Source organism: Physeter macrocephalus, chromosome 16, assembly GCF_002837175.3.
Source record: "Physeter macrocephalus isolate SW-GA chromosome 16, ASM283717v5, whole genome shotgun sequence".
In the NCBI taxonomy this organism is placed as follows: Eukaryota; Metazoa; Chordata; class Mammalia; order Artiodactyla; family Physeteridae; genus Physeter; species Physeter macrocephalus.
This window is the reverse complement of record NC_041229.1, coordinates 19,776,686-19,790,015: the sequence shown is the minus strand read 5'-3', so window position 1 is coordinate 19,790,015 and position 13,330 is coordinate 19,776,686. Positions and strand designations below refer to the sequence as shown.

At 36.6% G+C, this 13,330-nt stretch overlaps 1 protein-coding gene across 5 annotated transcripts in view; it reads left to right on the top strand.

Annotated features, from left to right (window-relative positions):
• The first annotated feature begins 6,987 nt into the window (after positions 1-6,987).
• LOC102976602 (carotenoid-cleaving dioxygenase, mitochondrial) overlaps positions 6,988-13,330 on the top strand; it is a 50,984-nt gene continuing 44,641 nt past the window's right edge. For 2 of the 5 annotated variants that reach the window (XM_028501309.2, XM_024131296.3), the window contains exon 1: positions 12,584-12,664. Coding sequence is in view for 3 of the 5 variants with exons in the window: in XM_007128285.3 (XP_007128347.3) it covers positions 7,000-7,062; positions 7,824-7,935; positions 8,025-8,076; positions 8,858-9,002 (372 nt within the window). In the remaining 2 variants the exon portion in view is untranslated. Of the gene's footprint in view, positions 7,063-7,823; positions 7,936-8,024; positions 8,077-8,857; positions 9,548-12,533; positions 12,665-13,330 lie in introns of those variants that run through there. The other 3 variants (XM_007128285.3, XM_055091561.1, XM_028501307.2) reach the window with 3 other exon arrangements.

Below are 13,330 nucleotides of genomic sequence, written 5' to 3'. Positions count from 1 at the left end.
TTTTTTCCAGCTCCAGCATTCTGTAATTCTAGATTCTAGTTAAGGCTGCAAAGAGAGAACTATTTATAAGTGGCAAATGCCCTAGTAACCACTAAGTGTCCTCATAATTCTAAAACAACACATATTGATGGAATATTTATTATATAACCAGCTTTGCTAAGCCACTGGGAGTTTAAAAGCATACTATTAGATTAAAAGTAAAAATGTCTTGAACTTGAAAAGCAATAATGATTATGTTTATCTTTGCTGTGGAATTCTCATTCTGTGGAATAGGTATGGGATGAAATGAGGAAGAATGTTACCTAATTAATTCACTAAAATCAGGCAGGTAATCATCTCTACAGCAACAAGATCAAAATCTAAATTTTCAGTTCTATAAGTCATTTCGTCCTTCAAAATTTTGCCATCTTACGAAGGTAAGTATGTGGGCGTGGTAGAGGTGGGGGTGGAAGAAGACTCAGGTAAAAATTTAGGTAAATAGTTAAAGATAAAAGGTGTATATAATCAACTGCTAAATACAAACTCAAAGCAAGAAGCCAAAATAGAACTGCTGGAATGGCCTTGTGGGAAAAGGAGAATTGAATTTAATCCTGATTGCTTGACTGAATAGATGGAGGAGAACATGGAAGAGCATTTATGTGATAATTAACACAAAATTATGGTGGGGGGTGGACTGAAAGGACCTATTTTTTTACTGTAGTGGAACAATTCTGCTGTCTTGCAGTAAACACAAGGTAGGGTGGGGTTAGATTATGGAGGGCTTGGGAACTCACATAGAAGTGTTTGTATTTAATCTCACAGGCAATAGGAAAGCAGATTACTGAGCTGGCAAGGGTATTATGAAAAAGATTAGAGACAGGCTATGAAACTATAAGAATTCATGTAAGAATTCATAATATTCATGTAGGGATATTATGGACAAGCCAGATTTAAAAAGATATTTTGAAGAAAGATCTAATAGAACTTGAAATAGCTAGATATAGGCAAAAAGAAGAGTTTAAGAGTGTCCTAATTTTTGTTATTTATACTTTCAAATGGAGATATTTACTCAGCCCTTCCTTCATGTGAAATAAAATTCTCCTGGGGAATGCTATATTGTCCAACGTAGGCCAGCCTAAGGGTGCTGACGCAGATTCCATCAAGATTATCAACCTTTTGCAATTTTTTTGTTTGCTTTTAAAATAGTTGATTCAGAGTTGAGACTCCACTTAAATAGAAGCTTATTTATTTTAACACTCTAAAGCAGTGATTCTCAGGGGTTTACGAGGTCAAAGCGATTTTCATAATAATTCTAAGATGTAATTCGTCATTTTCACTCTCATTTTCTCATGAGTGTACAATAAAGTTTACCAGGGGCTACATTTTGAGTGATATTGCATAAACCGAATGCAGAAGCAGATGAGAATGCAGCTGTCTTCTACTAAGCCAGATATTACAGAGATTTGTAAAAATAAAAACAATGTCACTCTTCATAGTAGTTTTTTTTGGAATATATAGTTATCCGTAATTTAAAATGTTATTTATGCTAACATGTTACGTGCTTATCGTTATCTTAAATTAATAGGTCACTATTTTTTACATTTCTCAGCTTTAATTTCTAATACAGCAAATGACAGTACTACAGTAAAAAACCTAGAGAAACAAAAATTCTTCAGGATCCTCAATAATTTTTAGGAGTATAAAGAGGTCACGAGACCAAGAAGTTTGAGAACATTTCCTCTGAAGTGATACTCTCCAAGACTGGCTACAAGAGAGAAAAAGATTTTCCTCTGACTATGCTATGTTCCTTATGTTGTTACTGACTAGTCGCCCATCATAGTGATGTCAGAGAAGTTACCTCTCAATCGCTTTTCTAGCTGATTTATTTACCTCGAATTGCCATGCCTGGGTTTCTAAATAACGAGTAATGATATTTCTTACCTGTGCTCAACAATTTCCTAGGAGAGGACGTTATCTGAAAGGTTTGAAGTCCCTTTCTTTTCCCGATAGAAGGCAGCCCTTCAGCAGCCGCAGCAGACAGCCAGGAATGTGGAAAGCTTTGGGTAGCAGAACTCCCCGCTGCTTGTCCGGATCCAACAGCCGTCTGGGGGAGGAGGGTGCCTAGCCCTTGGGACAAAGGAGGAAGAAGGTGGAGGGAGGAGACTGTTCTGGCACGCCTCAGACCCGCCTTAAACGTAGGCTCTTTCCTAGGGCAATGAAACCTGAAATACAGTGTCAAGAGAATACGGAAATTTCTTTTAATATAAAATCACGGTTTTAATGAAATCATTTCTTCTGTTGCAGTTCTGGCCCTTCAAAGCTTGTACCTCTTTCCAAAATACATCCAAGCACTTAAAAAAAAAAAAAAAGCACCTGCTTCGTCAATTAGAAGCATCTTTTCTCGAATTAATCTTTCTCTTTTGAGACTTTCTACTCAGACTTCAGCACATTTTTTTTCCTTATCTAACAGTGCTGAATAATCAGCCCTACAAGATAATTCCTATAGTGTAATCACACCACCTAAAATGAAACTCTTAAAGAACAGAGCGTTACTATCACAGCTTTGAAAGTAATTAGCAGAAACAAAGTTTCTTAGACAATTTTCTCTTGAACATGTGCTAAATTGTATTACCTTGCTAGCAAGGGAATTAACAAGGTGATTTTTGTTTTTGCTTTTTTGCCAGTACAGAGACTGTATGGAAACAGAGGGGTTCTAGAGTTAGGAAAAGAAATGCTTATATAAGCAGCTAGTTGCGGTGTTTTTGTTGTTTATTTGCTTGTTTTTGTTTTTAACAAGATAGAGTTTTCATTTCATAAGGTCATAAAACATCATGTCCACAGCAGTGATTACAAAGGAAGTCTAAGATAGGATGGCTGAAGGTGCTTGGTGCAGTGACTATCAGAAGGAAAAAAAAAGCACATTTAAGAAGCGCAGCAACTAGAAAAAGCCCGTGCGCAGCAGTGAAGACCCAACGCAGCCAAAGATAGATAAATAAATAAATAAATAAATAAATAAATAAATAAATTTATATATATAAAAAGTGTATGATAAGACTGTACACGTGATTGAAACTGAAATGATAAGTTTTTATCCTCTGTGTTGTCCAATAGGGCCAATTAACACAAAAGCATTAAGTAGAGTAAACTGTGATTTAAATAAGCAGAACACTAAGCAAGTTAATTTTAAATGGTCCATTGCCAATTATTTCTCTCCAGCTATAAAGATATATAATGCATAATTCACCCATTTCTTACTTTTGGGACAAACATTTTTTCCTTTGACATAGAGCAACCCAAATGTCTCTATGTCCTACTTACTTCACAGGGTTGTTTGTGAAGATTAAAGCTTTACAATGGTGTGTTAGTTTCTGCTTTATAACAAAGTGAATCAGCTATACGTATACACATATCCCCATATCCCCTCCCTCTTGCATCTCCCTCCCACCCTCCCTATCCCACCCCTCTAGGTGGTCACAAAGCACCAAGCTGATCTCCCTGTGCTATGTGGCTGCTTCCCACTAGCTATTTTACATTTGGTAGTGTATATATGCCCATGCCACTCTCTCACTTTGTCCCAGGTTACCCTTCCTCCTCTCCGTGTCCTCATTCTTTGAATATTCTAAAGCACCAGACAACTATAACCCTGTGTGCCCTCTCACTTATTCTCACTCATGTAGCTTATACAATGGGGAAAAGATTTAAAAAATAAAATGTCTATGCTGTTCTCTTAATCTGATGTAAACATTTATGTATTAGGTAGAATCATTTTTTCCTGGAAATATTTTAACAACTAGATAACTACCTGTTTAGATATCATACAATGTGAAGGCTGGGAGAGGAATTAGGTCAGTATTTCTCAGACTTTTGGACTTGATGGACCATTAAGAATAATAACAACAATAATGACAATAATGAAGAAGAGATAAACACTGAGTGCATAACTTTACATGTTACCAAGTAAGGACATTAAAAATCTAAAAAATTTTATATTTTTTGTTTCTTGAGAGGACACCTTAACATCAAAAAATTTATGACATAGTAACAGAATAAAAGAATCTTTTAAAGTGAGTACATTAACTTTAGGAAAAACTCATTACTTTTCCCTTCATTTTATTACAAATAGGGAACATTTCAATACAGATTGCTATCAGTCCTCAGATAGTGATTAGAATCCTTTAAAGACTATCAATAACTGCACCATAATCACTAGTCTAGCTTTATTAAATGACTTATATTTCACAATAATGCCAACTCAAGTTAAACCGAGTACTTTTTTCCTAGGAGCTTACTTGAAACAATTGGCTTTTTCACAAACCAATAAATAAACATATACACACAATACTTACGTCTTGACAACTAACATTTAAATAAGCCAAAGGGAAAAAACAATAATTTGTATGTGTTAAACATAATTTGCTAAGGTGTAAGATTGTGGACCTGGAATTTATGGGAAGTGTTATTGACCTTTGTTTTATGAGGTGATATGCTTTTTATTTTCTTCCACAACTAACGGAGCATTAAGTGTGGAACCTCTATCTTTCAAGTTGCAGGTCAAAGTCACCACATTAAAGCTCCCCATAAGGCTAAACTTCAAATACGTGAGCCACATGTGTTACAATTTTTTTTTTCAAAGCTGCCAATGAAGTTGATTAGTTATTGACACATCAAGAAGGGAATTTTCTCAACCGGTGTGATTCCGAAAGTTTGGTTGCACCAAAGAGAAAGAGGTGAAGGAACGGAGGTTCTGGATACAAAGTCTCGGCTTGAGGGCCAGGGGAACTCAGGTTTAAACCGTTGCTGCAGACCCACCATCTGGGACAGGATGTAACTTTTACTTGGAAAGTGGTGGTGGTGTGCTACTATTTCGTGTTCCTTTTCTGAGGTTCCAAAAGGCTGGGACACACCCGGCCTTCTTCCGGCAGTTCTTCCTTGGTCTATCTTGAGAAACCAGTCTCAGATCTCTCCCTTCTTCCCCAGACACTCACTCGGAGGTGGCGAGTTCTGTCTCCCTGAGACTCCAAAGTGAGAAGCAAGGCGGGAAAAATCCCCCTCCCCTTGGCAGCGCCGGATGCGGTGCAGGCGCCTCACGTAATCTGCGTGCTGCACGCTGGGAAAGCCGCCTCCCCGAGCCTGCGCACTCGCGTGCACGCCGGGCTTTCTCGTTCCCGTGCTTTGGTTGACGAGAGAACTACCGAGCCGCTGAGCCACAGACTGCTCTTAGGGTGGGGCTGGGGGTATGAGCCCCCGTGAGAGTGTGACAGGGTGTGAAGCAAGGCAGTGAGAGAGGGTGGACGCTTACCCGCAGGGTCTCTAGTGGGGCTGAAAAGCTAGTGGGGAGGAAAGGAGGGGCGCGGTGGGAAGTGAGAAGCAAGATAGGTGGGATGGCCTGGGAGGCTGAGATGGCGGTGGGAGGAAAGAGAAGGTGAGGAGAAAACGGTTGCACAAGGCCTGGGGATGGTGCTTGGTAATGACGAAGGCACCAACGCCTCAGATTGCACAGCCGGGGTCAGTGGCTGTGAATGGTATTTGTCACAGGTGGAGGCCCAGCCTTTAGACCAGGCCTTGATTCAGCTGAGGGCCTAAACTATGACAGAAAAATTAATCTGTTTTTACAGAAGCAGAATTACCTAATTAGAAGAGTTTTTTTTTTTTTTTTTTTTTTGCCGTACGCGGGCCTCTCACTGTTGTGGCCTCTCCCGTTGCGGAGCACAGACTCCAGACGCGCAGGCTCAGCGGCCATGGCTCACGGGCCCAGCCGCTCCGCGGCGTGTGGGATCGTCCCGGACCGGGGCACGGACCCGTGTCCCCTGCATCGGCAGGCGGACTCTCAACCACTGCGCCACCAGGGAAGCCCTAGAAGAGTTTTGATTTGACATACATGCATGTTCTTTTACTTTGAGAGAGGCGAGAAGAGGTGTAAAAGGAAAAGGGAAGAGAAAAAGAGGAAGGGAGGCTAGAACCACTCTCGTGTTCGCTTCTCAGAAACATTCTCAAACTTCCCAAGGCAGAGTGAGCACTACTGTGCATGTGTAGTTATTTTCTACGTCTTACCGTTATAGCGCTTAAATTTATATCCTAGAAAGGTACTGACAGGAATGTAGAAGTACTATATGGAATTTACTAAACAGACATCTTTATTATTTGTAGTTGCTGTTTTTCTGTCATATATATGAATATTATACATGACTAAGCAAACAGAGTCATTACAATTGTCCAGGTCAGCATAGTTTCTCAAAAAGCTATCAAAGTAAATGATAACTTGAAGTGTAGACAGAGATCCTTATCTGTTAGGGTGTAGAGACTATACCATTCTAGGTTTCAACATTTTTCAAGTTTAATCTTTCAGACTCCCAGGGAAATTATCTTCAGAATTTATGGGAAGGTAATTTAAAAGTAAAATTTGATGCTATATGAAGGTAAGATAGGACAGTGGAAACAGAAGTCTCTTTTAGACTAGAAGAGATCTTGGTTCTAGTCTGGCCCAGTTTTACATGTTTGAATTTGGTCACCTATCTCTGCCTCTGTTTTCACATCTGTAAAACTGAGATTGAATTAGATGAACTGTAAGATTTGTTTCAACATTAAGATTTTGTGAAGGCAGAAAAATCTTGAATGAATCCTGAGACAAGGCAGAGTGCCAAAGAGACAGGCTTGGCTGACTGTATATAGAAGGAGTAGAAGAAAATCATGGGGATGGTAGGCTGGCCCAGGTGATGTCGGACTTTGGATGCTCTACCGTAGAATTTGAACTTATTCTGAAGCAATGAATGGTCAAGGGAAGGTTTTTTGAGTTAAGGGAATGCAGTAATCAGAGTTTTGAAAGACTGCCCAAACAGCAGTTGGTAGAATGAAACAGAGAAGGGAGAATTTGAGTAGGTTAGGTAAGTGACAAATAATGAGAGCCCAAACTAACAGTGGCAGGAGGAGTGGAAAGAAAGGGAAGGATTCAAGAGAGCTATAGCATGAGTTTGTACCTAAAATTGACATTGCTCTAAACTTTGCAGCTCTTGCCTCCAGAATATGATGGCCAGTCACCTTGTAAAAACTGATACTAAAGATTGCAAGAGACCAAGAGAGTTAGAGGTAATCTTTGTGCTTGTGGAGCCTTACTCTTTTATATACTTCTCAAATTTTTTCCATTTAAGATAATTCTACTGATAAATGGAATTTAATGTCTTCGTATTCCCAGAGCTGGGATTGTCCCAGCAGGAACTATGTTGATTCCAGCTGCCTTTTCACTAAGTATAGGCCTCCAGGAAACTATTGGGAGGTTTCTTTGTGGTAATTTGTGATCTAGAGACAGAAGTGGGTTCATGCCTTTGTGATACATAAGACTTTACATAATTATTTTGATATCTAAGTAGGATACCTAGGTACTATACTTGCTGATATTTTTGAAAAAGAGCACTGTATTCTGCCCTTCTTCACTACTACCCCACCAATTGATCTGTTTACATTTGGAACATTATTTGTTCCCTTAAAGATTATGTTATCTTGCAAAAATTTGCAAGCATATGGCTGTTATCCAAATGAAAGTTTTGCTCTTTTGCTATGGAAAACATCTGCTGGCTCAAGATACAGGAAACTTTTTCATTAGGGGATTAATACTATTTTCAAAGTCTAAACACATAATAAAATTATTATGCTCAACAAAGTTGGGCCTAAAAGTTTCCTGGTTAATAAAATTACAAATAACAAATCTGGACACAAGAGTATATAATTTCCAGCATGTTTGTTTGCTTTTTTCTGAAAGATGTTTTATTTGCTTTTTTTTTTTAACAGAATGTATATATCTTAAGCATCTTGCTAGCAATTTACCTATTTTCTCTGCTTTCTTCTATTAGCCTCAAATGCCAGATAGTCCACAACTGTCCTCTCTTGGAAAATCAGATTCTTCTTTCTCTGAAAGCTCTGGACTGTTTTATAAAGATGAAGCCCTGGAGAAAGATTTGAATGGTGATCTATAAAGTGCTTGTATTTCTATACATTGATATTATAATATGGAAAGATTATTATAGTTAACTTAGTGATTTATTTTTGAACAGATATGAGCAAGGAAATTAATCTAATGTTGTCTACATATGCAAAGATCTTAAGGCAAGTACTTATAGTATATTCTCTTGAGTCTTTATTTTACACATAGAAGTTTTCTTCTGGAAATTTCTTCTGGAAACTCCGTAATGGGAAGTTTAGTTCAGGGGCTACAAAACCTATCTAGTAATTATAATTTTGAAATTTTTTATTCTACCTCAGTTTCTTATAATAGATTAGTTGTTTATTTTCAAAGACTACCGTTTCCACTAAACATCTTTTGTTTTGATACTCTCAGAGCTGAAACGAGGCTGGATATATTTTGTTCTCTAATTATCAATAGATGGTAAAACACTTAAAATTTTATAAAAAATCTTTCAGAAAAATACCATTTGGTGAAGTTAACCATAATAATAGAGTTATATTAAAGATAAATATATTTATGAAATATTTAAGTATTATCAATATATATTTGAAGGCTGAATTTAAATATTCTATTGGCCTGAGACTATCATGTTTTATAAGGTGTTTTAAAACTACTGGACAGTCACTGTATTTGAATAATGGTTTGTGTGGCTGTTAAGATAATGTATATAGTTTAATATTAGAATTATAATGTGTAAGATACACATTCTGCTGTGTCAAGGGACTTTGAGTAGTCAAAAATATTTGTGGAACTAATTTAACTTTTACTGAGCAGTGTTTGTAAATTAATGAAGCTTTTTGATGTACAAAGCCATTTAAATGAAATAGCTAACAAATATAGCATAATAGAACATGTTACTATGATAGTGTGTTTAGATGTTATGAGTATTTAGTTTAATGTAAAACTTTTTTTCCCCATTAGTGAGAGAGCAGCAGTAGATGCATCTTATATTGACGAGATAGATGGACTCTTCAAAGAAGCCAATACTATTGAAAACTTTCTAATACAGAAAAGAGAGCTCCTGAGACAGAGGTTTACAGTGATTGCAAACACACTACACAGATAAAATTGTGTACTTAAAATAAGCTGAGAATTTAAGCCCATTATTGCAGTAATGAAAGAATGACATTTGTGCTCTGAATGCTCTCCAGTTGTTAAGAAAATGTATACCTTAAATATAGAAGGGGAAACTCCTTAAATTTCTTTTCTCGATTTAAAAGGGGCATTAAGCTGGACATTAATATGATACATAGCTTTTCTTTTGAGAGTCAGATATTTGGCATATTTTATAAAAGTGTAAACTATTTAAATTGTTTTTTCTTAAACCTCCTAACCTTTCTTAAATTTCTAAAAGAAGACTCAGTAAATTAATTTGATAATATTTAGCAATATTGCACTTTTTCTTTTAGAATATTTTGTTTAAATAGCAGATAGATAGCTTTGGAGATAGTTTTAAGATGTTTTTCATGGTCAGCATTGAAAAAAATTAAAACCCAAAAGTAATTTGTCCAGTTTCTCAATATGTAGTTAAACCGTGCTATTGCTATTTAATATTACCATTTGATTATTTTCACTATTATTATTATACATTGTTAATAAAAATTTGGTTTAAAATTATTGTCTTGTGGTAAAATAAAAACCAGAAATTACTAACCAGAACTTTATATGAATTGACTTTTTTACACATCAGCCATATCAATGGTACAGTTAATGAAGTATATTTAGAAGCCTTAGCAGCTAGCTGTGTGGTATAGGATAAAGATTAGTGGTCCAGAAGTAAATAGATTGTTTAAACAAGTCAATCTCAGTGAGTCATTTCAATCCTATTATAATTCAGAAATTGAATTTGGACTAGGGAATCTCTAATATTTATCTAGCTGAAAACAATCCTCCTTTTGTTGGAAGGTACTGCTATGATTTTATTGAAAACTTTTAATGTTATATAATTATATGTGATAGCTATATTAATCAGATTTTTAAAAATCACAGCACCAATTGTTCAATCATATAGATAATTCAATCTGTTATTTGTATATTTTGCCTATATAAGCAATCACAAATTTGGACATATTTACAGGCAGTACTACAGGGAATTTGGTATTCCTCATGTGGACAGCATGTTTGCCTTGCTGCCTTCTAAATGTTAAAACCTCATTTCATCAAATTACTATTTTAAGGCATATATACCACATATAATAAATATTCATACAAGAAAGCACTCAAAACAGTGAAATAAAAGAATATTTACTAAAAGTATTGGTTATTAAGTGGAAAAAAATATTTGGTTTGTAGAGGGATATGTTAATGTCACAGGATAGGTTGGAGGTCAATGAAGATTAGAAATGGGATTTAAAAAATTTTTTATTAAAAAAACTTTTTTAAACATCTTTATTGGAGTATAATTGCTTTACATTGTTGTGTTAATTTCTGTTGTATAACAAAGTGAATCATCTATACATATACATATATCCCCATATCCCCTCCCTCTTGCGTCTCCCTCCCACTCTCTCTATCCCACCCCTCTAGGTGGTCACAAAGCACCTAGCTGATCTCCCTGTGCTATGCAGCTGCTTCCCACTAGCTATCTGTTTTACATTTGGTAGTGTATATGTGTCAATGCCACTCTCTCACTTTGTCCCAGCTTACCCTTCACCCTTCCCATGTCCTCAAGTCTGTTCTCTACATCTGTGTCTTTATTCCTGTCCTGCCTCTAGGTTCTTCAGAACCATTTTTTTTTTTTAGATTCCATGTATATGTGTTAGCATACGGTATTTGTTTTTCTCTTTCTGACTTCATTCTGTATGACAGAGTCTAGGTCCATCCATAGAAATGGGATTTTTAAATACTGAGTGCAGCAGGAAGACTGTCTCTGAGTTGATATGACAAATCAGCTAGATTTTGAGTTATTCTGTTACCTTAGAGTTATTTAATGTTTAAATACGAAAATGACTCTGCTGGCCCATCATCATTAAGAAATGTTCTTGAGTTATTTTTTTTCTAAGCATTTGTTATTAATGTGAAAGATAAGGCTAACATTGTTTCAGAGTGGATTTCATATTATATTTGTTATATCTTGATAGTGTCACCATTGTTCAGCATCTGGTTCTTCCCTGTGCAGGTTAAATTTGATCATTTCATTGGGTGTGTATAAGACTAGGGAACTGATTTTTAGTCACAGTGTGTTTACTGGTCAGAACAGCTACCTCCTGGGGAAAAAGTTCCTGAAAGCCTAATTAAGGCTTATTTTTTAATCAAATTGGATGTCTTTGGTACCATCCACATGAGAATAATTATCTCGCAACTGGAAATATGCTATTGCAGGAATATATTTGCCCTTTAATTTATACTTATCACTCATTTCAATAAGATTTCATGTTTATAAATTATTTTTCACTAATTACAAATCAAAATATATATTGAGTCTCTTTGTACATCATGATCTGCTAGATACTGTGGGGAGTACAGAATAGTTTAAGATACTCTGTTCTCCCTTCTGACAAGTTTAACCACTCCTTTTTTTTTTAACATCTGTATTGGAGCATAATTGCTTTACGATGGTGTGTTAGTTTCTGCTTTATAACAAAGTGAATCAGCTATACATATACATATATCCCCATATATCCCTCCTGCATCTCCCTCCCACCCTCCCTATCCCACCCCTCTAGGTGGTCACAAGGCACCTAGCTGATCTCCCTGTGTAACCACTCTTTTCTTGAAATACACTTACGTGTCTTTGCTAGGAAGACATGATATGTCAATGTTAAAAGTATTTCTGTGGCACTGCTATTAACTCCTTCTAGTGGGAGTTACTAGAAGGCTTTGGCAAGGGGGTCAGATAGATAGATTTTGAAATGGGTTTTTGAAAAGGAAAGAGGGAGGATATTTCAGGCAGGGAAAAATTTGTTCAAAGGCATAGAAGAACAGAAACGTGGTAAGTCATTTTACTGGGCTGAGAATTCACAAAGGGGAATAGTGTATCATCTAAACTGCTAGAGAGCAGGACAGAATCTGTTCTCAATTTGTAGCACAGTATTTGATATATTGGAGCTCAGAAATGTTTGTTAATAAAATTATATATGGTTATTAGTTTTTTAAGGGTATACCTTCACAGGGCTTTAGTCATACTAGATTGTTAGAGAATGGTTTGCAAATTAGGTGAATAGAAAAGGAAAGGTGAAATGCTAGAAAGGCAGAGAGACAAAGGATGAAAGGTAGGTTGTGGCCAGATTGTAAAGTCCTTTGTTGACAGATTAAATTTGGACTTTATTCTTTAAAGGAAGAGGAGATCTGAATCATTCAGAGGAGAGGAGTGGCGTAATGAAATTGATCCCCTGGATCAACTGACTTAATTGTAGTGTGAGGACAGATTTGAAAGAGGAAAGTTTAGGGAGGGAGACCGCTATTGGTGTTCCAATTTCAGTATTTCTAACAGCAACTTACTACAGATAGGTTGTTGGGATACTTGTTCTGGAAACGAGACTAAGAGCTGTTGCAGGCATTTTGAAGTCCTGCCCTTTAATCCCCACCCCCTTCTATTCTGTCAGTGAGCCAGGGACAGCCCAGGAAGGGAGTGTTTCACTGCCAGTCAGTGTGAGGATTTGGGAGTCACAGGATCTGCTGCTACTGAACTCAATACAAAGATGTTTTTTCAAATCTTTCTACGTTTTGTCAGCAATCTTTCTACCTTTGTAACTGGTTTTCTTTCTGTGATAGTACACCGGATTCCAGGTAGGGGATTTGCCCCTTCCTCTTCCTCTTTCTCCTTTTTCTACCAGCCTGAACTTAGATCTCTGTGCCTCTTTCCTGAAGAATACTAGGGGCTTCGGAAGTTTTCCAATCTGTGTGGAGCAGATACAGGCGGCAGCACTGCAGAGCTGGGAGTTAAAGAAGATTGAGTCAGGATTTGTTTACTTGTCAGGGAAACAGCCTTTCTGTTTGTATATTTTATAAAACATAAAGGGGCGGGATTCAGGGTTTAGGAATTCTCTTGGATCTGCAATAGGAAGAGTATTCACTATTTAGAATTTTCTCATTTGAAAATCACTGCCACATGTTCTAATGTAAATGTTTGTTTCTTCTGTTTGCATTCTGGGGGACTGCCTTAAAACCTCTGTTTATTGTTTTGTAGCTTTCTATTGTATCTACTAACTGTTACATGATTTTATTCCTGAAATTGGCTGATATAGAGCTATTAGACATCATACTGATACGCACTATAAACTTTAAAATTATTTAATTCGGGGGTGGTGGTGATGGTGTGATGAATTGGGAGATTGGGATTGACATATATACACTAATGTATAAAATGGATAACTAATAAGAACCTGCTGTATAAAAAAATAAAATTCAAAAATTCAAAAACAAAACAAAAGAAAAAACCTCATTGTCCTTCAA